Source organism: Stigmatopora argus, chromosome 5, assembly GCF_051989625.1.
Source record: "Stigmatopora argus isolate UIUO_Sarg chromosome 5, RoL_Sarg_1.0, whole genome shotgun sequence".
Taxonomy (NCBI): Eukaryota; Metazoa; Chordata; class Actinopteri; order Syngnathiformes; family Syngnathidae; genus Stigmatopora; species Stigmatopora argus.
This window is the reverse complement of record NC_135391.1, coordinates 13,625,848-13,653,788: the sequence shown is the minus strand read 5'-3', so window position 1 is coordinate 13,653,788 and position 27,941 is coordinate 13,625,848. Positions and strand designations below refer to the sequence as shown.

Below are 27,941 nucleotides of genomic sequence, written 5' to 3'. Positions count from 1 at the left end.
TTACGCTATAAGCAGATAACCAATTGGTGAAAACACAACATCATTTACTGTGGTTGAATACGTACATCTTTACACTTTGATGTTACCAACATCTGGATTCTGGGGGCTAACAAAAAAAACCATTAATTTTAACACATGGGAAAAAATTAGGATAAGTCATTTGTCCGCCATTTTACAACTATTAGATTTGACTGAAACAGGGACATTTTTTCGGGGAAGTCAAGTTAAACAGAAAAATAAATAACTTGACTCTCGGCCTCCATTTTGTTCCTTTCTGTGTGTGTTATGGCTGACCTGAAGCCTCTCACGTGAGTTTGAATGGTGCTCCTCACGCTAACCGTCGTCCGTCAGTGGGCCTCGCCAACCACCATGTCGCGTACGATCTGGAACGCCGCCACCATGGAACTGAGTTGGATCTTTTCGTTGGTGCCTGAGGCCAGCCGGTGTCTGTCCACGTGTGAGCGCGAACCATGGGAGAAGAAATGGGGTGAGCGCCAAAGATCACTCACTTGACGCCGTTCCCAAGTCACGTGACTTACTCGATATCTGCCAGCTTGATGAGCAGACCAATCCGCACCGACGAAGGGAAGTCCACTGAAAAAATAAAAGTTAAAAAAAAAAGTTTTGCCTTCATTTACAACAAATTATTTCAAATAGGTATGTTGAAAAATAGGGGCAGTATGGCGCTATGTATATTTAGCAAGATTATTTTTAGCCTGGATGTTCAACCTGGTCTCAATAAGTTACCATAATTATTTATCCAGGATCAACTTGTCGTGCTTTCATTTGAGTTTGAATTTATTCAGGATAACCCATATTTCCTAGATGATTCCCTTGTTGTGGTTTTGTGCAAATACAGTGGTACCCCTACTGACAAAATTCATTGGTTCCAGAACTTTTTTCGTAACTTGAAAATTTTGTAAGTAGAGCAGTACTTTATATGTAAATTACCTCATTCGTTCCACGGTTCTCACACAACCGCCAACTAACTATAAATATGTGCCGTGTTGCAGTTGTATGGTTTTTAATCGCTTAAGAGGCATTGCAAACATTAATAAGGGGAGCATTTAGTCGAGGTGGATAGCTATGTAAGAGAGAATCTTGAAACATGGATAGTGATTGTTGTGAGACAGCCATTAGAGGGTAACGAGGGAGAACCAATGCATCCGCGACAATATTTTCAAAATAAGATAAGGGATAAGGAAATGCATTTACTTTTTGGTAACTTGGATCTTTTTCGTATCTCGACTCGCTCATTTGCATATAAAATATTTTGTACCTAGAGGTAAGTCGAGGTATGACTGTACTTCTATGGAGACCGTTACCTCTGTGGATGAGCAGGTGCACTTCAGTGAGGATGTCCTGCAGCGCCAAACCTTTCAACGTCTTCAATGCCAGGATTTCTGGTAGATGCCAAAACGTGAACATTAAAAATAAAATAAAAAGACTTTTAAACTCCCTGACGTGTTTTAATGTGGTTTCATGGTACACGACGTGCTTTTCGGTTTGAATGTAAAGTTACTAAACGGAGTCTCAGAATTGAATCTGGTGAAATCAGAAATGAGAGGCGCTACTGTGTTGACTTACCCTTGTACGCGGTGGTGAAGTCTTTATTGAGCGACCAGTCCAAGATGTTGGCGATGTCTGAGCGTAAAGGGTGCCCCGTGCACGTGTACACCGTGTCTTCAGTCACCTGGCTGTGCGCCATGCTAGTGGTCTGCAAAGACATGCACGTGTCAATCGAAACTTCAAGACAGTCGACGAAAATAGACGACTGAGGCACCTGCAGGATGTTCAGGGATCTTCGCATGTCACCCGATGATAAAGTCACTATTGCCTTCATTCCGTCTGGAGTGATGTCCACGCTGAACGCAAACAAGATTTGGGAATTCCCACCCAAAGTTCACACGTTAAGTTTCCCCAATACGTGAAAAGTTAAATGTTTTTACGTGATAACCCCCAGGAAAAGCTGATAATTCCCTCATAAAAAGTCATTTAACATGATTTGCGTTTTATTTTCTATGCATCAATTAGATTTTCTTGATCATCGGGAGAACAGAAATGCATTAAAAACTGAAAAAAAGAAGCTGAGATCGCAAAATTGTAAATTTGGATACTAGTATTTTTGTTGGCTTTAAAGGGTTTAATTGGGAATCCATTACATTGAAGTGTCAGAGTTTGAAAACAACAGTCGAGGTTCATCGGAATTAACCACACCCCTTTTCCTATGTAAAATGTTTCAAATCAAGGAACATTTGTATTGCAAAAATCTACTAGCATATTTTATAGTGAATGAGTTGAATGTAAAAAGGTGATTAAAACCACAAACCCTTCCTCCTGGATGACGTGTTGCAGTCTGGGTATCATCTGGTCTGGCGTAAGCGGTCCGAAGCGGAAGCGCGTGCACCGCGACTGCAATGCCGGGATGATTTTGGACAAGTAGTTGCAAATCATGCAGAAGCGTGTATTCTCCGTGTACTTCTCCATCACTGAAATAATGCAACATGTGACATTGGGAGGGCTGTAACAAGTTTCCTTGACAGCCCAAACAGTGAAGGGGGCTCCTTGCTCACCTCGCCGCAATGCATTCTGGGCGTCCTGTGTCATGGAGTCAGCCTCGTCTAGTATCACCAACTTGAACCCCTTCCTGAAGAAGATTTCTTGTTAAAAGTGCCCCTAAAAACTCTGTAAACAGCACCTAAAGGTTCTTACTTGAAGATAGTTCTGGTGCTGGCGAAGCTAAGGATGGGACCTCGCACAACATCGATACCCCGGTCATCTGAAGCGTTTAGCTGAAACGCGAGTAATGGGCACTTACTAAACAGCGAAAACTTTTTGGAAGGACGGACACCACCATGACGTACCTCCAGAACCATGGAGTTGAATTCCTTATTTTTGTATAGCTGCTTGGCACAGGCCAGGATTGTGGACGTCTTGCCGGTACCGGGAGGGCCATAGAACAACAGATGTGGCAGTCGATCCTCACTGATGAACTTCTGGACTGAAAAATTGAAAAGGGACTCAGATACCAATGTTTCAACCAAAGATTTCTCAGGAAAATACACTTGGTAGCATACTATCAATAGATTTGTTCTTACCAGCTAGCAAGGATGTGTAAGTATGACATCATATTAGGTGCAACAAATGTAAACAAACAGTGGACGATAGAGCTTTTTCCATAAACGCCAAAAAAAAAAAAAATACTGAATGGCCATGCACTATAATACCCACATTTAAGTCGTCCCAGCGTACAAGCCACACCCTTCAAATTGTTGAATTTTACAATTTGTCGCGTATAAGCCGTCCCCCGATTCACAATTTTCACCTCCATATTCAGAGTTTAATAGGGAGTACAAATGTGTTACTTTGAAGGGTAACTCTACTGACAAAATTCATTGGTTCCAGAACTTTTTTCATAACTTGAAAATTTCATAAGTAGAGCAGTACTTTATATGTAAATTCTCTAATTCGTTCCACGGTCCTCAGACAACCGCCAACTAACTATAAATATGTGCCACGTTGCATTTGTATGGTTTTTAATCGCTTAATAAGGGGAATTGCAATTATTAATAAGGGGAGCATTTAGTCGAGGTGGAGAGCTATGTAAGAGAGAATCTTGAAACATGGTTGTTGTGAGACAGCCAATGAGAGCCCAGTTAATAAGGGGAATTGCAATAAAAATCATCACACGTGGTATTTCTGAAATACTGTATGAATCAACAGCACATTATTAGGGTCAATATCATAAGGAGTTAATTCATCCAGTAATGGTTGTTTTCTTACTGCAAAACAGAAAATAACCAACAAATAGTAGATGTTATTTTGCCGATATCTACTGGTGAAAGAGTATAGCTAGTCTTGTGCGCATATAAGCCGTACCCTTGATTCAGTCATCTTTTTTTGTTACAAATACAGCTTATATGCGAGAAAATAAGGCATATCGTTTGAAACATCGTGATGTGTGCATGCACAATAATCACATGGCATTTTTTAAATTTTATTTTGTGAAGACGTATCGAACATGCAACTCAAATCTGTCCAATCAATACGCTGATAAGTTGACCTTTCTTATTATACAGAAAAATATCTATACATCTTTGGTCCATGGCACTGATATTTTCATTTCACAAAAAAATGTTAGATGATGAGTCAGAGCAGGTGTTTTTATGTCCACTTATGGTAATGCTTTATCCCACTTGGACCTCAATGAAAAGATGATGAAAAATGGCCAAGGGTACCAAGCATACCATCCAAAAAAAAAAAAATAATAGAAATGAACCGCAACATACCACTTGATGGAAACTCACTTTACAGTAATTGTGTCAATGCTAAATGAAATGGTTCCGTTACTTTTTGTGTTTAACCTTACTAGTGCTGAGAATGTCCTTGTGTGAAATCAAGTCGTCCAGTTTCTGTGGTCTGTATTTTTCAACCCTAGAAGACACAGACGACAAAAAGTCATTCCTTTGGAACACAGTGGCACACTTGGCATGATCTTACCAACTAATCAAATGACATTAAATGACATAAAATGACTAATGTGAACAAGGGCCGGAACTCTTTAGAAGGCAATTGTGTGTTTTTTAATTTATTTTTATTTTTTAATCACCCCATACATTTTGATGCCAATTGACTGGATTATCCCAACAATTTCCACCGAAAGTACCCCCGAGAATGCCATTTTCAAGGGATTTTACTGCGTGCTCTTGCTTGGGTTACAGCAAAAGTTTGATTGTCATTAATATGCCACCCACCCGGAAGTGGAGCAGAGCCCCCACATGGTACCCCAGAACTTAATCTCGGGCAGGTGTCACCAACTCCAGTCCTCGAGAGGTCCTAATCAGTCTATTTCCCATGTCTCCACACCAGAATCAAGTAATTAGGTTCGTTATGAGGCTTCTAGACAGCTTGTTGATTAGTTGATCATTTGATTCAGGTGTGTTGGAGGACGGAGACATGGAAAACAAACTGGATTAGGGCCCTCAAGGACCGGAGTTGGTGAACTCTGGTCTAAGTTAATTGAAAAACGTCGTCATTAAAGCATTTCAGTTTCCAATGAATGGAAATGCGAGCTTTTATCAAGTCAAGTAATTCAATTCATGATGAAATCAGGCATTCGGCTAGGGCAATTGTTTGAAACAGGCAAAATAAATTGCTAAATGAGTAAGGAACAAGGCAGGAAGTCTTGAGTAGTTAGCTAAATTAGCACTCAACCACGTTTAAATGCAAGCGTAGCTTTTGACTCACCAGGGTAAGGTCCTTGAAAACAGCGGTGGGTTAGCAGCAGACGCCATTATTTGTGTTTATTGTGAACCTCGGCGGTGGACGAATTTACAAACTACGTGTTGCCCGTCGTCTTGTTTAGCGCGCGAAAATCAACCCCGGAAGTAGTTTTCTTCTTCTACTGTAATACTAGTACAATACTGCCACTTAACTGTGGGACGGAATACATACAACAAACAATACTATCATTCATGATTCTCCCTAACGAAAAATATATATATATAATCCAATAATTGCTATTAATATGACATGAAACAAACTTGTAGTTGTATTCTATTTTACATTCTGTTCTGCCCGTGTGCTCCATAGGACTAATAAGAAATGTGCCAAATTGAAAAGAAATGGTAAAAACAGTATTATAATACAACAATTTGTATAATGTATCAAATCAATTGTACAACCAGCCAGTGAAGTGTTTTGGGGAATGAGATGAATGGATTTTGTGTTGAAATAAGTGCTTCTGGAGGCAGGCATTTTGGTGAATTCCATCATTTTATGTAATTTTTCACATTTAATTTTTTAGGGTAATTTTATTGTGTCAATAATGTCAAACCAATAATAAAGAAGAGGAATGGAACGATCCACATAAACTTAGGATGCGTATACTATATATTGATCACAAATAAAAATGATGCAAAAATATTTAATAAAATAAAGGTCTGATATGATGTTGTTTTATTCTTTCCCTGTTATCATTTTTTTATTTTTTTCGCAGCTATTTTGATTCAATACATTTATAACATGGCGGCCATTTGACATCATACATTTCCGCTGAAAAGAAAAAAAAGAAAAAAACGGATGTTAACGTAGCTACCATAATTCGACGAGCCTGCCTACCCAGGGAACAAAGCGCGAGCAGGCTTCAATCTGTGTCGAATTGTCGACTGCAGCATCAAAATGTTGAAAGACTTGGTTAGGAAGCGCCTAATAGCGGCGGCCGACGAAATATGCGAACTGTTTGCAGAAATGATAGCGTCCTACGAGGACCAACTTCGTCACGCGAGGCAAGGAGCCGAGCTTCGGTTTCGGCATCCGAAAGCACTTTTCAAGACTCAAACTGTGCTTCGCGTCCAAGGTATGTTTAGTGTTGACTATGTGGCTACCGAATAACCATTCATCTTTTAGTTGCATTGAAATTACATGTAATGTATCCCTTATTACCAAACAACAACAACACCCGAATTCATTCATTCCTTTTCTGAACCGCTGTATCCTCACTAGGGTCGCGGGGGGTGCTGGAACCCATCCCAGTTTACTCCGGGCCAGAATAGGTGGCCAGCCAATCGCAGGGCACAAGGAGACCGTCAACCACGCACACTCACACCCATACCTAGGGGCAATTTTAGAGTGTCCAATCAGCCTATCATGCATGTTTTTAGAATGTGGGAGGAAACCGGAGTACCTGGAGGAAACCCACGCAGGCCCGGGGAGAACATGCAAACTCCACACAGGTGAATCGACCTGGATTTGAACCCAGGACCCCAGAGCTGTGAGGCTGACGCGCTAACCACTAGCCCCACCGGGACGCACCTGAATTCAATTATACTTCATTTAACCATAAGAGCTACTATTATTTAGGAAAAGAAAAAAAACATTTATTCATTTTCCGTAAAGCTTATCATTACAAGCGTCTGTGGGCGTGGGCGGTCGATTGGTCGCCGGTCTTTTGGTCGCCGGTCTTTTGGTCGCCCCGACCACGACAACGGGCGACCAAAAGACCGACGACCAAAAGACCGGCGACAAAACAAGGTAAAACAACACGGTCTATGCATCCATAAAAGCCAACAATGTCCATGAGCAGTTTCATTGAGCCGACGTGTGAGTGTATAAGAGTTTGTATGTACCTGCGTTGTCCCTTTAAGAAGCTACGTCAGTCAGGGTCTTAACAAGTTCTCCAACAAAAAACAATAATAGTCCGGGAAATTTGGAGCTTTTCTTTAGCCTAATAATTACTAGGGCATTAAGTATGACTAAATAGTAATTCGCAGTTTGTATTTAGGGAATTTCAGCAACGATTTAAATGGTAATTATCAATAACCTTCCGGTCGACCAAAAGACCGGCAACCAATCGACCGTGTACCATCCGTGGGGGTGCTGGAAAAGCACACCATTAGCACATACGGTAGAATGTGGTTGCATTACAATATTTTTGACAAGCGAGAACCAAACTGTCTGTGTTGTTCATGTCCAACAGATGTCCAACACCAAGCAGACAGCTCCAAATCAGAGGAGGAGTTTCGACAACCTCGTTATCATAATGAGAAAGGGGAGCATCGACAACCCCTCCACATCAAAGAGGAAGAAGAAGAGACTGTTGTCAGCAACTTCCCACTCACTGGCGTCTGTGATGGGAGCGATGACAACATTGACAAATCGTCCGACTGGTCGCAAATTGGAGAACAATTTGAAGGACTACCATCACACAACCTTCTAGCGCCCTTGTCGGACAATGACGACACGGGAGGACCTTTGAGGAGCGAAGCGTCCCGTGGCATTGACGACGAACGCTTAAAATATTATGAAGAGGACGCACTAACTCTTACTAACAGAGACAGTTCACAAAAGCATAAGAAAGGTTTTATCTGCTCGATTTGTGGCAGAGTATTGGGTAGCAATGCAGTATTGGTCATACATATGAGGAAACACACGGGAGAAAAACCCTTCGTCTGCACGGTCTGTGGGAAAGCGTTTATTCAGAAGTCACATCTTGCATCTCACATGATCACACACACGGGAGAAAAACCCTTTAGTTGTTCGTTTTGCGGTTTATCGTTTAGTTATAAGTGCAATAGGAATAAACACATGCTAAAACACGTGAAATCATAGTTTTACATTTGTCCACTACTTTTTGTAGATTCTTTTTTAAAGAGCTTTCATGGTTTTTTTCTCATTTCATCTCATTTTCTGAGCCGCTTTATCCTCACGAGGGCCGCGGGGGGTGCTGGAGCCCATCCCAGCTGACTTTGGGCCAGAGGCAAGGGACACCATGAATTGATGGCCAGCCAATCAGAGGGCACAATGAGACAAACGACCATTCACGCTCACACTCATACCTAGGGGCAATTTAGAGTGTCCAATCAGCCGACCATGCATGTCTTCGGAATGTGGGAGGAAACTGGAGTACCCGGAGAAAACCCACGCGGGTACAGGAAAAACAGATGGACCAACCTGGATTTGAACCCAGGTCCCCCACTGCGAGGCCAACTCGCTAACCACTCAGTCGCCGGGCCGCCCTGTTTTTTTTTAACAATATACTAAATCACTCTAGATATTGCCTTCATTTGGTTTACTGATGTTGCATGATTTTACGAGTGTTATTGTTGTTGGTTGGTAGTATTGTGATAATTTAAGTGTGAAAAGAGTACTAGTTGTCTGTATTTGAGCTCCAAGCAGCTAACTTAAACTGCATATGCTGACAGTGATTTAAATATCATTTTTTCCCTCAGTAATTTTATGTGTTAAGTACTTTTTATAGTCAAGCACATTGTTCATGTTATTTTTAAAGTGGCTTACAACCATACATTTCAAGTAATAAAGCAGAAGTGTCAAACTCGCGGGCCGTATTAATTTCAACTAGAACTCATGTGGGCGGGCCATTTTATTTTTGGCCCTATAATTTAACTTACTTGCCAAAATTGATGGGGATAGACACCCAGTGCCGTCAATGGCACTGAGAGATGAGCATCCACAGCCACTTTAAGTGAATTGTGCATCTATGATTGTCAATAGCAGGCAATGAGTTTATCTTTCCATCCCTTTTTTCACTGCCATTTAGGGTACTTACAGGTCACTTTCTGTAATTTTTTTATCATTAACGATTGATTTTGAGGGACTTTTCGGGGTGCTTCTTGTTCCTTTGTCGGTTCCTGATGATTTTTAGGCATTTCCAGGTTACTCCCTGTTGGGTTTGGGGTGTTTTAATGTTCCTTATTAACTCATTGGCTGCCATGGAATGCACCATTTCGACAGCAGGGGGCGAGTGAGCGAATGTGATTGCGGATAGGAAATTAACTGGATCAGACAATTCGCAAACATCTGGTTTTGCGACACCCTTGTCAAAGAAATGAAAGTATTTCATTATGTACATACAATATTAATGAGTTACAAAGTGAATGTGGGTTCAAATCCAGGTCGGTCCACTTGTGTGGAGTTTGCATGTTCTCCCGGGGCTACGTGGGTTTTCTCCAGGTACTCCGGTTTCCTCCCACATTCCAAAGACATGCAAAGTAGGCTGATCGAACACTTTAAATTGCCCCTAGGTATGAGTGTGAGTGTGAATGGTTCTTTGTCTCATTGTGCCCTGCGATTGGCTGGCTACCAAGCCATGAGCTGGGATGGGCTCCAGCACCCCCCGCGAACCTAGTGAGGATAAAGCGGTTCAGAAAATGAGATGAGATGTTTCTTGTTGATAAGACTTTGATGAGAACGAATTATATTGTTAATATAGATTATCTAGTTTTAAATTAGAAGATTTAGAAGTAGAATTAGAAGTGCTTTAAGATTTTCTCAATGCAAAAAGTGTACCGCAGCTCAAAAAAAGGTTGGGAAAGATTGTTCTAAAGAGGCTGTTAAATGAAACCCAATGGCGGTCCTGATGGTGAAATTCTTTCATGACAACGGCAATGAAAGGTAGAGGGATTGAGAGCAGTCTGACAATGATGGCAGAAATTGTCAGGCATGCACTGAACAGTATTTGAATGGTTGAATTCATCTATTGTTTTATTTTCCTTTTGAAAAATGCATTTGAAGAAAAACTTTTCATCCGTACATCACTTTTATTACTATTTAGTGTAGTTCTGGTACCTATCTAGTAAGTTGAGGCTTTAATAACCGAGGGTCAGATGGGCTATCATTCACTTGTAGATGTCAGCCAGCTAAAAAGATTTGGTGTAAATTACTAAAAAGATAAATAAATAAAAATAAAAATAAAGCCGGGCAGCTGAGTGGTTAGTGCGTCGGCCTCACAGCTCTACTGTCATGGGTTCGAATCCAGGTCGGTCCACGTGTGTGAACTTTGCATGTTCTACTCGGGCCTGCGTGGGTTTTCTCTGGGTACTCTGGTTTCCTCCAACATTCCAAAAACATCCATGGTTGACTAATTGGACACTCAAAAATTGCCCCGAGATATGGGTGTGTGTCTCCTCGTGCCGTGTGATTGGCTGGCCACCGATTCAGGGTGTCCTCTGCCTCTGGCCTGAAGTCAGCTGGGATACGCTCCAGCCCCCCCCCCCCCCCCCAGCGACCCTAGTGAGGATAAAGCGGTTCAGAAAATGAATGAATGAATAAAAATAAATCCAGACATTGTGTTGCCTGTGGAAACGCACTGCTCCTAAAGTCAACCCACATTTGGCCAGTCTTAGACTGATGGCTGACAGGTGCTTCACATTCGGGACTAACAAAATAAAACGACAGCTGTCTCCCTTTTAGTACGTACCTCCAAAATAAAACACGCCCAGTTGAGGCTTTCATCGCCCCGTTGACCTCATGTGTATTTATAGATCTCTGCATGTGCTCCTTACTGACCCATATGTGATAGTATTAGAGGTATTCATTCAAACATCTTCTGGAGCGCTTATCGTCGCGGGGGTGCTGGAGTCTATTCCAGAGAAATAAAGACAATATTGCCTATTGTAAACCTTGAATTGCTTGCTAGCTAATCGCAGGGCACAGTAACACAATCAACCATTCACACGCACACTCATATTGGGACAATTTGGAGTGCTTAATTAGCCTACCAAATAGAGGACATGAAAACTCCGCCCAGGATTCAACCTTTGATCTCAGAACTGCGAGGCATACGTGCTAACCACTCATAACTGTACCACCTCTGTATGTCCATGTATAGTTCATATTTTATTTTTAACAATGTATGAGGCAGGAAAAATAACAACATTATGGGAGTAAAGTTAGCAGAAAGTTTGTTTTAATTTTCAACTTTTGAATATTTTCTCAAGGAAAAATGTCAAAGTTTAAAGATGGAGAATTTGATTGCATGGTTAGGAAGAAATTCAGGCAATTACAATTAAAAGTTCTTAAAAGATTAATAAAAAAAAGTTGTGTAAGAGCTAGAAATGTCAAAAAAGCTACAAATTATATGGTTTATCATGTTGCAAGATAAACAGCAAAACCCACTTTGGGGTTTAATTTATTTATTTTAAAGGGAAAAAAACACACGTACCCTCAGCAAAATACTTTTTTTTGTTTTAATTATCATCATCATCATCACCATTTGTCGTTGAAAATAACTTTTACAGCAGAAAACACATGACCGAAAACAGCTGCCATTTCACGGAACACAGTACTGGAAGAAGGATGTCATTCAATCTTGTGTGGTATATCTTTATCAATACATATATTTATAAATCAATACAAAATTAAACTATTGCTCCCAGGTGGTATTTTGTGTGTCTCATGTGACATTTTCTGCTGTGGTTTCATTGGGAAAAAGATGTTTGGAAAGGAGGTGGGGGGCAACGACATGAGGGACAGATGAGTGATGCTTGTTCATTTTTTTTCTCACCAAATAAAGGAAAAATATTATTGAAGGACGCCCCTCTCCCAAAAAAGGCAACAAAAGAACATGCATGCAAAAAAAGGGGAAAAAAATTGTTGTGATGGTCATATTTTGGGGGGGGGGAGAAGGTGATAAATGAGGCCTGGAAGTGTCCAGGAGTGTTGCTATCAAACAAAAAGCTCTTGTTCAAAGCATAGACAGGGTTTCCCAAACAAAAAATGTCATTACAACTATATGAAACATTAAAATCCATAACTCTTAGAACACATCACCTGAAAAGTTGAATTGATAAAGTTTTAAAATTGCTGGTATTATGTTTGTATATTCTGGTATATATACATACACCACTTTTTCACCAATTTCTATCAAGACAATTTAAAAAAAATCTTTTTCAGTTAATTAGTCGTGTTTTTTAAATGCTTTCATTTGTGAAAGATGTCATGTTATATTTTTTTTAGTAGGGATTAGCATTTTAAGAATTAAATCATACTACAAGAAAGTTTTTCCCCCTGAAATTGTTTAAATCATGAGGGGAAAAAATAGTGTTTACTTTGAATCATCAAAATAAGATGAATCCTTTATTGGGTTGTTTTATTAGTGTATTTATGGGAATAAAGTAGTGTTATAAAAATAGTACTCATACTAATGATTAAAAACAAGTCATCGAGTTATTAAGATTTAACAAAAATAATTAGCAGGACAATATATTTTTTAGAAAATAGTGTCCTAAGAGAATTTTTATTAAAGTTGTATTATTTAAAAGGTGTTTATATGAGAAATAAAGTTTGTAATAATGTTTGGGCTGTTGTTTTTGAATGTGACAAGAGACTTTTTGCATCTAATATTTGCGATTTGCGAAAAAAATAATGTAGTATTGAAATTAAGAGAGAAAAAAAATATTTATGTATTACAAAAATAGTGTTATACACTTCCAAGATGAACACAAATCTTTGTCAAAAAGATATTGGGGTTCCTGGCTGGATTGCAAAATCAATAGACATCACGTACTTTGTTATCCATTATTAACATATAAAATGCTACAACAAATGTACACCACATACGTTACTGTATACTAAAACATGAAAACCCTGCCAGGATCCCAAATGAGCCAATGACCCTCCGTTTGGGAAACCCTGCATTCTGGGAAATAAAAAGAAAAACAAAAAAAGAGAGATGACCAAATCTCATTCTTTGAGTTTCTGTTTTTTTTGTATTTTTTTGTATTTTTTGTTTTTTTTTAATAGGCCACTTTCATAATAAAGGTCTTAAATTTCCGAGACATAAAACTCTTTTGAAAAATAATTCTATGTATACTTTAGTTAATTCTTTTCTTTTTTTTTTTAAATACTTTAGTACAGCACCCTTGTTGTTTTTCCCCAAAGCACCTAATCGAACAAGGACCTCAATAAACCTGAAAATTGGGGAGCCAATCGAATGGAGGCTTGGTTTGTGTGACAAGATTCGTTGCCATGGATGTCACACACGGCGCCGATGTAATGTTGTCAACTCCTGAGTCAAAATGACCTCCCCAAGGGTGGGCTAAGAAATGTGTGCTTGCCACACATTTACACCGGAATGGACTTGTTCCCTGTTGCCAGGGGGTCCAGAACCTACAAAGTCGTCAAGCGAGATCTTCTGATTTGGAACCTTAGGCATCTGCCTAGGGTGTAAATGAACGCTGGAGGGTGGTGGTGGTGGTGGGGGGGTCTGCAGACTACACGTCAGGTGAGCTCCTCTGATTGGCTCTCGAGTACAGAGTATCTTCTGGTCCTGGTCCTCGAGAAGGTGGGCTGCTCATATTAGCTTCTAACCAGGAAATATATAACCTCAGTGATCTGTCTTCAGCTGAACTTCTATCAAATGTACAATCAAAGTATATTTATTTTTTTAATATATATATAGATATTCTCAATCAATAGAGGCATCTCATACAAGGACTTGACTACTTGCCATGTATCTATAACATCCACCTAAGCTTTTTCTTGTTATATAGCACTATATAGACACTAAATTCTCTGTTGGAGATATTTCATTTTTACTTCCGCGTTTGAAAATAGTTCCGATTCGTCATGCACGTAATGGTCGCTCCTCGAACTCTGGATCTCGTTTCTCTGCCAGCTGTTGGAAGCTTGAGCGTGAAAACAAAGTTATCCACGAGCCGTCCGTCTATCCGTCCGTCCGTCAATCCGTCGAGCCGTCAATCGTCGTCCACGTCGTCGCCCTCGGACTCTTCGGTGGCGGCCCGGCGTTCGAAGCCCTTGTCCCGGTGGCGCTCCTGGATCTCCTTCATCTCCTCGGCGTAGCGGCTGAAGGCTCCGCCGAACTTGGCCCAGGCCTTGAAGGGTATCGTGATTGAGTTCCTGTAGCTGGGCTTGACCTCGCTGACCCGCAAGAACACGCCGTACTTGTTGGAGCCCACGTCGAAGAAGAATCGCTTGGAGTCCACCATAATGGAGGTGCCCTCCGGGAGATCCCCGTAGCCCACCGCCCCTCCGGCCCCGACCCCAGCGCTCAGCTCGTCGTCGTCGCCGCCGTAGTCGTCAATCAACTTGGCCAAGGCGTCGCGGAACTCTATCAAGCCCTGGGCCGGCAAGGCGATGGTCTGGCCGGCCTGCATGCCGGCCATGCCCCCGGCGCCGGCGGAGAAGCCCGGGCCTCGGTTGACCGTCTGGCGGATCCGCAGGAAGCGGCCCCGCTGGTTCTCCTTTAAGTCGAGGTAGTATTTGCGGTTCTCTCTCACCAAGAACTCGCTCTTCAAGGCCCGTCGAGGCCCGCTGTCATCGCCGCCCGCCGACTGGGCGATCTGCTCCGGGGTGCTAGGCCCGAGCTGGGCGTAGTGCTCAATGAAATCCCCGAGGTAGTCACGGAACTCGGCCGCCACCGACATGGAGAGCGTCAGCCGACTTTTGGAGCCCCCGGCGCCGACCTCGGCGATTTTAATGAACCGGCCTTTCGCGTTCTGCTTCACGTCAAGGTAGAAGCGTTTGTTTTGAATGTCCAGCCGCTTCGAGGCCAGCTCCTGCGTCTCGGGCTCCCGCTGGTAATGCTGGAAGCCGCCGCCGCCACCACCGCCACCGCTACCACCTCCACCACTGCCACCCCCACCTCCGCCTCCTCCGCCGCCGCCGCCACCGCTGCTTCCTCCGCGCTCACTTCCACTGTCCCCGTCCGCCATCTTCGCCACCAGCAGCCCGTCTCTGCGTATCTTTGACCCCCACCCGCTTGGCGAACGCTCGCTCGCGGAAGAGAGAAATCGGACGCCGGATATTGTACGCTGATTGGGCGCCGCGACTGTCAATCTTTCCACAAACTCAAATTTCGCCTTTTCATTCGTGGATTTTCTTGCCCTTCAAGTTGAATGTTAACGCCCCGCCCCCGGTGACGCCACAGCGTGTATCAAATTTACGTTAAAGTCAAAAGCACCAAGAGGCTGTTTTAACAAATTAGCAGTGTTTATAGCCGCGCACCAAGCAGCACACTCGAAGATGCGGAATATCCACGCATTATACATTAAATTGCGACCTCCAGTTTTATGTTTTTGGTACATTTTTCAGAAAAGGGTGCCTCACCTTACACCCCGCCCACTTGGAAGAAAAAACTGAATACTAAATCCAGATTGGTCGTCATTTTTGCCAATCCCAACCAAGTGTCATGATTCTCGTATGCCTATTCGCTGAGTACCTTGTCAGTCAAGTGGAACGCCAATGGTTGAGCTGCTTTGCATGTATTTTATCTACAGTCGAAAACGACAACGTATACGCAAGTCGCAGTGCTTATTTTTAACGTTTATCTACAGTTTTAGCTGGCACCTTTCTTTTATCTGATAGATACAACTCTAATACTGTATGTATTTGGCAGAAATGAAGGGCTTCGGGGTAAATCCCATGTACTTGGACAAAAGAAACGGTGTACTTGATGCTGATTGGGCTTCATGTTTGCCAATCCTCTTAATACGAGTTTATTTGTCGATCTATTGGCCAATTTTGTTGTCCGTCAAAGTAGAATGTCAACGCCCCTCGGAAGTGTACTCACGTTCCAAGTACCGCCTACCTCGCGCGCGCAAAAGGCAGGCGCGAGTACTATGTAACATGTTGGGGGATGGGTGGACACTGTGCAAACTTCACGCTGATTGGTCAAATTGAAGGATCAAAGGAACAACGCGCAATTTGGTTGGATGCTTAGGTTCCCAATACGACTTTTCCCCAAAATACTTGGTAAAAGGGGTCGTTATTGTTTCTTAGCCTTCGGAAACTGAAATTACTCGCAATCATCTTCTCTCCTTTAATCAAATCAAGAAGCTGAAAATGGTACGTACGAGTCTGCTTGTGTTATAAGCGCGCGTTGGGACGGCGGTGTAGTCATATAATTATTAATATTCTTCGTAACTCGCAAGAAAGTCATGCTCTTAATAAGAAGGTTCTTGGCTAACTGTACTAGCTATAGTTGTCAGCATTAACGGAAGCGCCTGGATTCCGAGGTCATGGTATTCGTTTTATTTTCAAGTGGCTTTTAACAAAGAAAAAAAGGTACACTTTATTTAAAAAAAGAAAAACAACGTATTTTGGGGGGAAATATTTATTTAGGCAAATAAAAAGTTCAACTTAAAAAAAAAATACATTTTAGTTTCCGGTTCTGCTGCATCAGTTTTAAAATATTGCAGTTTTTTTAACCAATCCGTAATTTTGTATTTTCTGTTTATTTGTACTAACATTTTCCTAATTTCATTTAGATTTTCTTTCTGTTTTTGTTGTATTTTTATGTCACTTTTTCCCCTCCACAAAATTGGAAGTTTTCACGGATGTCACAATATCACGTAAATAATAGTACGTTAGCGTAGTCTTCTCTTAGTGTAACATTTTTTAGTTGTTTATTTTAGTCAGGGATGAAACTCTTGTTATTGCATTTTGGTGGTACACGAATGTAAACATTGGCTGGACGGTGATGGAATTGCACACTAATAGGTGACTTAAAGATGTCTGCAAAAAAATAAAAACCGGACAGAAACGCGTGTTAATATCAAACAAATAAAACTTAATTAGGTGTTGGAAAGACCAGGGATATCTATCACGTGCACCACTTGTACCATAAACCTTTCCAACATACTATGAGTTCTCATAATGTAACATTAGGGCTGGTTCAAATGATTATTTTTCTCCTGACTGATCTATCTTTACATTTAGTTAATTAATCTATGGATTTTTTTGACAATTATTCACTCACAAAAATATTTCTCAACTCTTATGTAATTATTTTTATACTAATGTAAAAAAAACGACTTCATCTCTTTTTGGGAAGCATCATGACGAGTAAACATGATTAAGGTATTTATTCGTAATTTAAAATAATTGATAAGAATAAATAACTACAAAACAAAACCCTTAAATAATCACAAGGCAATTGAGGTTGAATGCTGGAGAACCAGCAATAGCGTATAATAATATTAGTACATAAAGCACCAAGACTTGTAACATCACCAAAATCATTTAAAACTATGTCGCCTATATTAACAATACTCATTCTCATCAAAGTTTTATCAGCAGAAATCGCATAAACCTCCAAAATAAATCCAAAATCTAATTTTTCACACTGACCAAATGTCACCAAAAGTTGATGTCTGCGGACCCTGAACATGTGATTCAAGTGGGTTCAAGTGATGCAAAAATAAGTAATGTAATGTTTTCAACCGCATAATTTTATGACTTCTCTAATTTAACGTTCATCATGTTTTGATTTTAACCTTGTTATACTTCAATTTTAATCTCGTTGTAGGCCCCAAAGTCATTTTGACTGGAGTAAAATAGTCCCGTTAATGTTTACTGCACAACGCTGAACCATGACGGTTTACAAAGCCTGCATACGACAATCCTTGTTTTTTTTCTTTCTTTAAACGGGTCCGTACTTGAGACTTTCTGGTCCATTCTTTTGTCTATTTCATTGCGCTGCTATACTCTTTTCTTCCCGAATAGCTGGTATGCCATTTCAGCTGTGCGCACGTTTTCAACTGACTGTATGCACGTGTCCATGTATTTATATCATCAACATTCGACGGTATGTTGCGCTATTTGACGCATGTACGCCGGCTAATAGGAACGCAGCTGTAGCGCTTGGCCTGACATTCCGGGCGAGGCCCAATTGAGACGGATAGACTACACTACGCCCTGTACTAGTCGCCAGTCATTTGTACAGACAACCATTCACACTCACAATCAGACCGCCACCGGGAATCGATCCCACTCTGTCCGGACCAAAGTCAGATGAATAAACACTATCGGTGACCCTGCCCTTAAAAATAAATCAATTTTCAAACCCCAATCTTTTCTTCCAATGGGCCCAATTTACGATTATTTGATCGAATCAAGGAAATCTTCATAATAAACAGCTTGAAAACCGTCAACTTTGGACTCTGAGGGACCATTCAAGATCTTCTAACCATGTCAGTTTCCATTAGCACCATGGATTAAAAAATGTAATTGCTGGTCACTTCAATTTAAATCTTAAAATCGCCCAGCCCTAGTGAACTGTTAATCCTAAATAATGTTTTGTCCGTGTACATCAGGGGTGTCAGACTCGGGTTGGCTCACGGGCGGCTTTAACGTCAACTTGATTTCACCTGGGCCGGACCATTTTAGATATAATATTTAGATTTTTTTTAATTATAAATGGATTAAAAGAACTGGATTAAAATCCCTGAATATTCAGTTTTTTATAGATCTAAAACAATGTTTATTTTAGCTTTTTTATATATATATTTTTAGATTTTACAAAATGATTTTTGAACTAAAAACACAGAAAAAAATGATTAAAAAATTACAATTATTGATTTAAAAGGGGGAAAATCAGGAAATTTAATATACATCTATACTCTTCATTTTAATTTGATCCTAAAACAGAAAGTCGGCACTCATGATTTACTTTCCCGGACCACACAAAATGATGCGGCGGGCCAGATTTGGCCCCCGGGCCGCCACTTTGACACGTGGTGTACATGATCATTTGAGTGAATATTGTCGTTTACAGGCTGGCGGAAAGGCAGGAAAAGACAGCGGCAAAGCCAAGGCCAAGGCGGTGTCCCGCTCACAGAGGGCCGGTTTACAGGTGAGTGGGTCAAAGTATCACCCCTGTGACAGGAGTACTACCAATAGTTTGAATAATAATTTAATTATACATATCGTTGCAGGCCCTTTGACGTAAATTTTCATTCAAACATGATATAAATCCATCAAAGCTTACAAAAAAAATAAACGCAATAAACTTTAGTTCAGAGTTCAGGTTAACTTTTGCTCAAATGTATCATACTGGCAGATTGTACACCTTATATCACTACATTTCACAACAATAGAAATATTCCGATAAGAGGTTGTAAAGTGAAATTTGAATAGTAAGATGTCCATATTTTGTCACTTGAAAATATTTGAAGTAAAAAAAATAATGCTAAGATTATTACGATAAGTACAGTAATCCCTCGATTATCGCGTCTTCACTTATCAGTACTTTTTATTAATATATATATTTTTTAAGTTCATAAAAACGTGAAAATCCACGCTGAAACTCGTAACCGGAAGCCACTTTTGCTACTAAGACTCAGCACTGAAGGGGAAAAAAAGTTATAATAGGGGTGACCTTACTACACGATTTTTCGATTATCGCGGCCATGTCAATGACCGCAATATTCGAGGGATTACTGTAATGTCATAATTGCTCACCATTTAGCCCACAATTGTTTTGTTACATCCTCCACTTGGAACCTAACAAATCAATGTCGCCCTCCCAACTTCCAGTTCCCAGTGGGACGTATCCACCGACACTTGAAGACCCGCACAACCAGCCACGGTCGCGTCGGAGCCACTGCTGCTGTATACAGCGCTGCCATTTTAGAGTACCTCACCGCTGAAGTGAGCAGTTTGTATGGGTGTGTTATTTTGTGTCGTCTTTTACGTGCGCATGTGTAGTTTATATTTGAAATGTGTTCTGTTCTTCAGGTCTTGGAGTTGGCGGGCAACGCGTCCAAAGACTTGAAGGTGAAGCGCATCACTCCACGCCACCTGCAGCTCGCCATCCGCGGAGATGAGGAGTTGGATTCGCTCATCAAGGCCACCATTGCTGGCGGAGGTGTGTATCACACAAGGACACGTGCATACACACACACACACACATACCAAGGTTCACGTGGGTCCTTAACAAGCTTAAAAGACATTGAATGGAGGTAGGACAAAGGACGTATTGGCATTTAAATAGCGTAATATGATGGATGAGTTACATTAAAATCATTTTATCCGGGAGTTTTGTTAAAGTGCGACGCAGCTGTACGCCAAGGGACAAAATTTTGGGGTTACCTTAAAATTTCCCAGCCCTCAGTTGTTGATGTTTTTATTTTACTTGATGAATATTCAAACCAATTCAATTAGATTACCGTATTTCCTTGCATATAATCCGTATTTGGTGCGGCCCGCTGGGGCGAGTGGTTAGCGCGTCGGCCTCACAGCTCTAAGGTCCTGGGTTCAAATCCAGGTCATGTCCAACTGTGTGGAGTTTGCATATTCTCCCCGGGCTTGCGTGGGTTTCCTCCGGGTACTCCGGTTTCCTCCCACATTCCAAAGACATGCATGGTAGGCTGATTAGACACTCTAAATTGCCCCTAGGTATGAGTGTGAGTGTGCATGGTTTTCCGTCTCCTTGTACCCTGCGATCGGCGGGCCACCCCCCTGCCTCTCGCCCGGAGTCAGCTGGGATAGGCACCAGCACCCCCGTTACCCTAATGAGGATAAAGCGGTTCAGAAAATGAGATAATCCGTATTTGTAACTAAAAGAAATGATGACTGAATCACGGCTTATATGCGCACAAGACTTGCTATACTATTTTTTTCACCAGTAGATGTCGGCAAAGTAACATTTACTATTTGTGGGTTATTTTCTGTTTTGCAATAAGAAAACAACCATTACTGGATGAATTAATTCTTTATGATATTGACCCTAATAATTTGCTTTTGATTCATACAGTATCTCAGAAATACCACGTGTGATGATTTTTTGAAGATTTTCCCTTCAAAGTAACACATTTGTACTCCCTATTAAAACCATGAATTTGGAGGTGAAAATTGGGAATCAGGGGCGGCTTACACGCGAGAAATTGTAAAATTCAACAATTTTAAGGCAATTTTAAGGGTACAGCTTAAATGCGGGTAGATACTTATTTATAATTCTAAGTGGGGAAAAAACAAGTAAACAGATTTTAGTAGGAAACATGATTTTATATTGTTTGTCTGATATAATGTGTAAAAAATGTGCACTTTTTTGTGGTGACCCAGGTGTCATCCCCCACATCCACAAGTCCCTTATCGGGAAGAAGGGGCAGCAGAAGACCGTCTAGACGCCTCACCTCCAATGACATTTTTCTGGACTGCGCTCCTCAGACCAGAGATATTTTTTTATTGTTATTATGTTGAAGATAGCTAACCAAGAGTGATTGTTTAGTGTTTGTGTTGTTATACTTACCCACTTAACTAGAATCACTTAACTAAAATGTTTTTGTATGCCTCGTGTGTTTAGAATGCCTGAGTGGTGGGAGGGAGTTAATGTCAAAATGGCGACAGTGGATATGTTTGATTGGCCTGATGTTTTATATTGAAATTGTTAAAATCATTTTTTTTATATGATACCAATTTGTTTTGTGGTTATTTCCTTTTGATTAAAGCGTATTCTCCATATTTTGGGAGGCCGCAAAATGTGCAGCGGTGCTTTGGAACTGCACAAGTATTAGTAATTGTTTTTTTTAGGTCATTGAAGTGGAAAATTAATCGCGAATGCTTACATGTTTTTTTTTTTAAACTTGAAAAATGTGATGACATGCCACATGTCCAACCCCTGCTCAATGTGACATGTCACCACATATGTATACAGTATCTATAAATATATACACACTAGAAGTTGCTATTTTTACTTAACCTCAGCAGGGCTTCGACACTCAAATGTACTGTCTGTGCATATGCGCAACTTGAATCAGATGCCATGACATTCTTGTAATGAGCGACCTAACTTTTTTCTTAAACTGTGTTTTCTTTGTCTGAATAAAACACCCTTTGTATGCAAGCTCTGGACTTGACAGCTGCTTTCCTATATGCAAAGAATAAAGCTGAGTAGTATTACCCTTTTTTAAAAAGTATTTAATTTTATTAAATCATTTCATTCCGTAATACTATAAATATATATAGATATAAAAACATGGATGAATAATTTCAAATTTATTCATTTCAAACCTATCTAACATTACTAGTACGTATACTCGAAAACGTTTGATTTTGAACCCTGATATTACTAAATTTGACCGAGAAACAGTTTTATGCGCATGCGCCGCGTCTGCAACTGCAAACCAAATAAACATGTACGGTTACGGCGATAGTACAAAGGCACAAGAGAAGTTTTTGAATAGAAAACGCCCTAAAAAATAATATTATTTCCCAAATATGTCTATAAATACTGAAAAAGAAAACCTATGTATGTATAATTTCAACTTTATCAATTTTAAACCTATCTCACGTTATATAACCCGGATATTACTAATTTTGACCGGGAAGCAGTTTAATGCGCATGCGCCGCGGTTTTCGCTGCAAACTAAATAAACATGGACGCTCACGGGGACAGTACAAGAAAGCAAGAGAATTTGTTAAGGAGAAAACGGGATTCGGACGACGAATCGCAACAATCGAAAATACCGAAACGTGAGGTTGATCACAACAAGAATGTGGCCAACCACTACAACCGGCTCCAAGAGGTCGGACTGGCTGCGCGGAGCCAAAGTCGCATCTTCTTCATGCGGAATTTCAACAACTGGATTAAAAGGTTTGTTGCTGATATATTATACTTTAACCTTCACTTCTTTCCCAGAAACAATTTGACTCAATTATTAGTAGTGCTGAGCGATCACAAATTTATATCGATGCCACTCTAATAATTTAAACTATTTTTAGTTATATGTATAAAAATACGCAACCATTCTAATACCGTAACACTTTTTTAAAAAATTTGACACTAAATATGCCTGCCAAAATGTGAACTGCACAATGTTTAATCCCAGGACTTTTTGCATCAGGCCTTGGTAGTGGAAACACATGATTGAATATGATACTATCACAACAAATGTAATCAAAGGCCCCTGAATAAAAAATAAAAAAAATAAAAACAGGAAGCATTCATGTAGATAAAACAATAAAATGGAATTAAATACAACTATTTTTTATCCATCTTTGGAATTAATGGCATTGTCGGAACAATGATTTTTTTTACCTTTTAAAAAGATTTAAAAATCAGACTACAGTAATCCCTCGATTATCTGTCTTCACTTTTTGCGAATTCACGAGTTCATTTTTCCTTTCTATCATTTTCTTCTGTCTTCTTTATTATTATTTTTGTTGTTTTGGTAGAGCTCATCGCTACGAAAACCGCTACGTTTCAGGGCTCTTTCTTTCTAACTTTCTTTCCTGTCACATTACTGTCCTTTTCCAATTGATTGGTGGAATGGAGTTAATCTGTCCAGCCATGAACGGACAGTATTTGATGTAATGTGGTAAACAATGCTTGCAGTATGTTTCTTGACAAAATTGCCACGTTGATCAAGTTTCAATCGATCCTCAGCGTCCTCATTGGCGAGACCGTGGAGAAGGTCCGCGATGCCGGCCAGCGGAATCTTTCTGTCCTCGACCTGGGCTGCGGCAAGGGCGGCGACCTGCTGAAATGGCGCAAGGGCGGCATCGCTCACCTGGTGTGCGCCGACATAGCCGACATTTCGGTGGAGCAATGCCGAAGCCGCTACGAGGACATGCGCAGGAGGAGTCACGGCGACCAGGGGGCGTTCAGCGCCCAGTTCATCACGGCCGACTGCACCAAGGAGCTCCTTGCCGACAAGTACGACAAGCCCGACGTGAAATTTGACATCTGCAGCTGCCAGTTCGTGTACCACTACTCCTTCGAGAGCGAGAGCAAGGCCGACACGATGCTGAGAAATGCCTGCGAGCGCCTCAAGCCCGGAGGATTCTTCATCGGAACCACGCCGGACGCCTACGAGCTAGTCAAGCGACTGGAGTTGTCCGACTCGCTCTCTTTTGGCAATGACGTGTTCAAGGTGTCTTTCCAGGCGCGAGGTGAATACCCGCTATTTGGATGCCAGTACCACTTCAACTTGGATCAGGTGCGTATTTCGTACTCGTACTCGAACATTTTCCGAAAAGTTTTGCTTTTGCACCATACGTTGACACTCTATCACAGGGTTCGTAATTTCATAAGCAAGCTTGCCACACACACACAAATCCCTAAAGAAATAAGTTTACGAGTATAGAATAGAAGAGGGGTAGGGAAGCTATGGCTCGGGAGCCATATGCGGCTCTTTTGATGGTTGCATATGGCGTCCCAGGTCAAATCTGGAAAGCCCTGGTGAAAGCAATGAGTCCCAAACGCACCAATAGGAGCATCACGTCGGCACTGTGGCGTTGACACTACCTCTAGCCCCCTTTAATTTGCATACTCTAACTGATACTTGATTAGCAACAGTGTAGCAATGTTGTCAAAAGAATTCAGAGACTTTTGTTCTTTAAAAATGACAAAATTACTAAAAAAAAATGCACACATGGTCATGTTTTATAATAATAATAGTAATAATAATAATTAATTAATAATAACAACAACAACAATAATTAATAATAATAGTAATAATAATAATTAAAATATCAGAATTTAAAAATAATAATAATCATCATTATTATGATGATTATTATTATTATTTTTAAATTCTGAGAATGGCTCTCAAGGAATAACATTTGAAAATATGAATTGTTTATGGCTCTCTCTGTTAAAAAGGTTCCCGACCCTTGGAATAGAATATTTTTTTTAATGTTATTTTACAACAAAATTGAAAGTGCATTGATAAATAAGAACAGTAATTCTGACCTACTGGTGGATGGAAGTAAATATGATACGTTCTCAATGAATTCCCATTTCTCAATTCCCTTGTTTCCAATATAAACTTTCCAGTTTAGAATATTTCCAAAATTCCCAAGACTTCATATGGCAATTCATAACAATACATGTTCACGTTTGTACTTGTGTTATTTTATCGTTTAAGTGTACACTGTAAGTACCAGTACTCCAGTGTCCATTTTCCCGATTTTACATTTCAGGTAGTGGATGTCCCGGAGTTCCTGGTCTACTTCCCCCTGCTTGAGCGTATGGCGTCACAGTATGGCATGAGCCTAGTGAGCAAGCAGCGTTTCTCCGAGTTCTTCAGCGAGAAGGTCAAACTGAGCCACCACCGCAACCTCATGATGAAGATGTTATCCCTGGAGGAGTTCCCGGGTGAGCACGATGGACCCCCAGGGCCCGAGGACAAGGACGAGTACCGGCATGCCCGCGAGCACTGTGACCGGGCTGGTCAGGCCGGAATCCGTCTCGGTACACTCAGCAGGTCTGAGTGGGAAGCCGCCAGCATCTATTTGGTGTTCGTCTTTCAGAAGACGTCCTGATTGGAGACAGAAAACCTCAATCCAATCTGAGGAACTGACCCATACAGAACCCCAGACATATACACACACGCACATATGTATGATATATGTATTTGTATTTGTGTTCAGAAATAGTCCTCATACAGAAACACACACACACATTATCACGTCTAGGTATCTGTCTCATAACAGCAGTTTTGATAAACATCGTGTATTAGATGACTTGAAGGAAGATGAATGATGTCATTATGTGTTTAAGGAACAATCTTAATAAAGACATCAGAAAAAAATGTTGTTTTTTTGTATAAAAATAGCTCAGACTGTGTAGTGCCTGCTCACTTATGAACAATAACATTACACTATCTGATGTAAATGTTTTGTTTCTCACAATGTATCCAATTTTTTCAACATCAGACTACAAAAAATATGACCAAGTGTAACCAGAAGTCTCATTTCATTCTGGGTGGGGCTTTACATAAAACATTTCTGAGGGTACTATTTTTATTAATGGGATGTAGGCAATCTTCACGTGAAGTGTCTTTTAATCGGTAACTAATTTAGCAGCAGAAATCCCTTGATTACACTTGATTAGTACTATTAACATTGCTGAAAACTTTTTTTTTCCAGAAATGAATGAACAAGGAACTACTAAAAACACCCAAGATTATTTTTTTGTACTAACCTCAGCAAGATTAAAGTGTGGACACCCACGGGCATTTGCTAAGTTTTCTTAACGATGAGCCCGGCGTCCGGGGAACCAGGTCTTTGAAGGGTGTCAAGGACTACGTACAGAACAGGATCACTGCTCTCAAAAGACAAACCAAGACCTCATACTGCTCATAACAATTTTCACACTTCTTAATTATACATACTACTCATTAAATACATTAAATTCCAAGAGCTGTCTCAAACATTCGACTTTTTAAATACAGTATCCCTACATTTGCAGTTGTGTGTACAGTAATACCTTGACATACAAGTGTCCGAACATACGAGAAATTTGAGATAAGAGGAAAATTCTGAGCAAATTTTTGTCTACGAGCATAACAGATGGTTCCCGATGTGGAGAAGGTGCTTATGAGAACAGCATTGCTCACCACATCTCCCTAATGTAAACATATCTGCAAGCACTGGGCCGTACTGGTTGCATTTTTTACTGGGTTAAATTTAGGATTATAAATTGAATTAGATTAAATTAGATTAGATAACTTTATTCATCCCTTATTTGGGAAATGTCATTGTCACAGTAGCAAGAGGGTGATAATACAGACAGGAAGAAATTTTAGACATAAACAAAGTTTTTTTTTTAAATTGAATGCTTTTATTGTGCAAATATATTGGGATTTAAAGCTTCACCAGGAAGTGCACAACTAAAGCATCAATGAATAATAATGATAAATAATAAATACATGTCCACATGATGTTGGCTCGACATGCCCAGCTTTCAGCACACTCCCCTGTACCGTTATTTTGCAGATTGCATAGCGGCTGTGTGCTGCTCACTAGTGGATGGGGTGGAAGTACGGCCAGCAATTGTGTATTTCCACCCAAAACATGTGTAAAGATCGTTTCAGACAAAATTGATACAAGACTTGTGCAACATAATATTTCGATACATATCGAAAAATTGACTTTTAAAACACCCTTATATTTTCTACAAACGAATACAAACACATGCAATCAGAATCTCCACATACGCTACAGAAACAACTCTATTCAGTCGTTGAATTATGGAATGATGCCAATTTTTTTTGGGATCTTTGAAGAACTGGAAAAGTCCTGATCAACCTTTATTCGACAAATAAGCAAGTTAGCTTGCTTCACTTTATGGCACTTTTGCAGCTATGTACATGATTGATTGCAGGAACCAATGGGAGATTTAGTGCTTGTCAAACCCGTATGTCGAGTGTGTTTAGGATGCCTGATGCACCCTTGTCCAAACTTGCCCTCACATGCTCCCACAGTTCCTTTTCATAAATTGGATTGGATTGGATTGGATAACTTTATTCATCCCTTTATTTATTGATCATGTATTGTTAATATTTTTGGATTATTTATTTGTTTGCTTGTTGTTGTTAATTGTGCACTTCCCTACTTATTCATGTTGTTGACTACTTATTTGATTATTTATTGTTATTATTTATTGATTATGTATTGTTATTATTTTTGGTTTGTTTGTTGTTGTTATTTTTGTGCACTTCCCAACTTATTATGTTGACTACTATTTATGTATTACTTATTTATTGTTATTATTTATTGATGGTCTTTTATTAATATTTATTATTATTTATTGAATTTCTATTATGTTGAGTACTATTTATGTATTTCTTATTTATTGTTATTATTTATTGATTATTTATTTGTCTGTTTGTTGTTATTTGTGCACTTCCCTATTTGTTTATGTTGTTGACTACTTATTGATTATGTATTGTTAATATTTTTGGATTATTTATTTGTTTGCTTGTTGTTGTTAATTGTGCACTTCCCTACTTATTCATGTTGTTGACTACTTATTTGATTATTTATTGTTATTATTTATTGATTATGTATTGTTATTATTTTTGGTATGTTTGTTGTTGTTATTTTTGTGCACTTCCCAACTTATTATGTTGACTACTATTTATGTATTGCTTATTTATTGTTATTATTGATTGATG

General features: G+C 40.1%; 4 protein-coding genes and 1 long non-coding RNA gene across 7 annotated transcripts; 3 read left to right on the top strand and 2 right to left on the bottom strand.

Moving 5' to 3' along the window:
• Nucleotides 1–23: 23 nt before the first annotated feature.
• Nucleotides 24–5,414, bottom strand: rfc5 (replication factor C (activator 1) 5). Its single transcript, XM_077600822.1, has 11 exons — nucleotides 5,248–5,414; nucleotides 4,370–4,434; nucleotides 2,865–3,001; nucleotides 2,713–2,792; nucleotides 2,574–2,647; nucleotides 2,330–2,489; nucleotides 1,784–1,865; nucleotides 1,588–1,717; nucleotides 1,326–1,403; nucleotides 540–594; nucleotides 24–447 (listed from the first exon to the last, which is right to left on the bottom strand). The coding sequence occupies exons 1-11, from the start codon at nucleotides 5,292–5,294 to the stop codon at nucleotides 348–350; spliced, it is 1,008 nt and encodes a 335-aa protein (XP_077456948.1). The 5' UTR covers nucleotides 5,295–5,414; the 3' UTR covers nucleotides 24–347.
• Nucleotides 5,415–6,035: 621 nt separating this feature from the next.
• On the top strand, nucleotides 6,036–8,833 carry LOC144074515 (uncharacterized). The gene is made up of 2 exons (XR_013300314.1): nucleotides 6,036–6,358; nucleotides 7,478–8,833. It is a non-coding gene; the product is annotated as an uncharacterized LOC144074515 (long non-coding RNA).
• A 2,639-nt stretch (nucleotides 8,834–11,472) lies between these two features.
• On the bottom strand, nucleotides 11,473–15,006 carry LOC144074464 (transcriptional regulator protein Pur-beta). The gene has a single exon (XM_077600905.1). It carries the CDS (start codon nucleotides 14,970–14,972, stop codon nucleotides 13,995–13,997), a length of 978 nt encoding a protein of 325 aa, XP_077457031.1. The 5' UTR covers nucleotides 14,973–15,006; the 3' UTR covers nucleotides 11,473–13,994.
• A 907-nt stretch (nucleotides 15,007–15,913) lies between these two features.
• On the top strand, nucleotides 15,914–21,883 carry LOC144074569 (histone H2A.V). Of its 2 annotated transcripts, none has more exons than XR_013300324.1 (5): nucleotides 15,914–16,104; nucleotides 18,815–18,892; nucleotides 19,576–19,706; nucleotides 19,777–19,906; nucleotides 21,103–21,883. XR_013300324.1 is itself a non-coding variant. In XM_077601063.1 (5 exons), the coding sequence occupies exons 1-5, from the start codon at nucleotides 16,102–16,104 to the stop codon at nucleotides 21,162–21,164; spliced, it is 387 nt and encodes a 128-aa protein (XP_077457189.1). In that variant the 5' UTR covers nucleotides 15,939–16,101; the 3' UTR covers nucleotides 21,165–21,883. The 2 variants fall into 2 exon arrangements, 1 of the variants encoding a protein (XP_077457189.1); XM_077601063.1 differs by having other exon boundaries at nucleotides 15,939–16,104; nucleotides 19,576–19,689.
• A 491-nt stretch (nucleotides 21,884–22,374) lies between these two features.
• On the top strand, nucleotides 22,375–25,585 carry rnmt (RNA (guanine-7-) methyltransferase). Of its 2 annotated transcripts, none has more exons than XM_077600798.1 (3): nucleotides 22,375–22,633; nucleotides 23,426–23,978; nucleotides 24,964–25,585. In XM_077600798.1, exons 1-3 carry the CDS (start codon nucleotides 22,416–22,418, stop codon nucleotides 25,303–25,305), a joined length of 1,113 nt encoding a protein of 370 aa, XP_077456924.1. In that variant the 5' UTR covers nucleotides 22,375–22,415; the 3' UTR covers nucleotides 25,306–25,585. The 2 variants fall into 2 exon arrangements, with proteins under 2 accessions (XP_077456924.1, XP_077456923.1); XM_077600797.1 differs by having other exon boundaries at nucleotides 23,426–23,982; nucleotides 24,968–25,581.
• Nucleotides 25,586–27,941: the final 2,356 nt, after the last annotated feature.

Bases quoted from the DNA above. Each gene is read 5' to 3' on its own strand.
- rfc5 (XM_077600822.1), bottom strand. From the start codon at position 5,294: ATGGCGTCTGCTGCTAACCCACCGCTGTTTTCAAGGACCTTACCCTG. The intron at 3,002-4,369 runs GTAAGGTTAAAC...TCAATTTTTCAG, and splicing joins CAAGGACATTCTCAGCACTA to TCCAGAAGTTCATCAGTGAG. The intron at 1,718-1,783 runs GTGCCTCAGTCG...ATGTCTTTGCAG, and splicing joins GATCCCTGAACATCCTGCAG to ACCACTAGCATGGCGCACAG.
- LOC144074464 (XM_077600905.1), bottom strand. From the start codon at position 14,972: ATGGCGGACGGGGACAGTGGAAGTGAGCGCGGAGGAAGCAGCGGTGGC.
- LOC144074569 (XM_077601063.1), top strand. The intron at 19,690-19,776 runs GTGAGCAGTTTG...TCTGTTCTTCAG, and splicing joins TAGAGTACCTCACCGCTGAA to GTCTTGGAGTTGGCGGGCAA. The intron at 19,907-21,102 runs GTGTGTATCACA...GTGGTGACCCAG, and splicing joins GGCCACCATTGCTGGCGGAG to GTGTCATCCCCCACATCCAC.
- rnmt (XM_077600798.1), top strand. From the start codon at position 22,416: ATGGACGCTCACGGGGACAGTACAAGAAAGCAAGAGAATTTGTTAAGG. The intron at 22,634-23,425 runs GTTTGTTGCTGA...ATCGATCCTCAG, and splicing joins TTCAACAACTGGATTAAAAG to CGTCCTCATTGGCGAGACCG. The intron at 23,979-24,963 runs GTGCGTATTTCG...TTTACATTTCAG, and splicing joins ACCACTTCAACTTGGATCAG to GTAGTGGATGTCCCGGAGTT.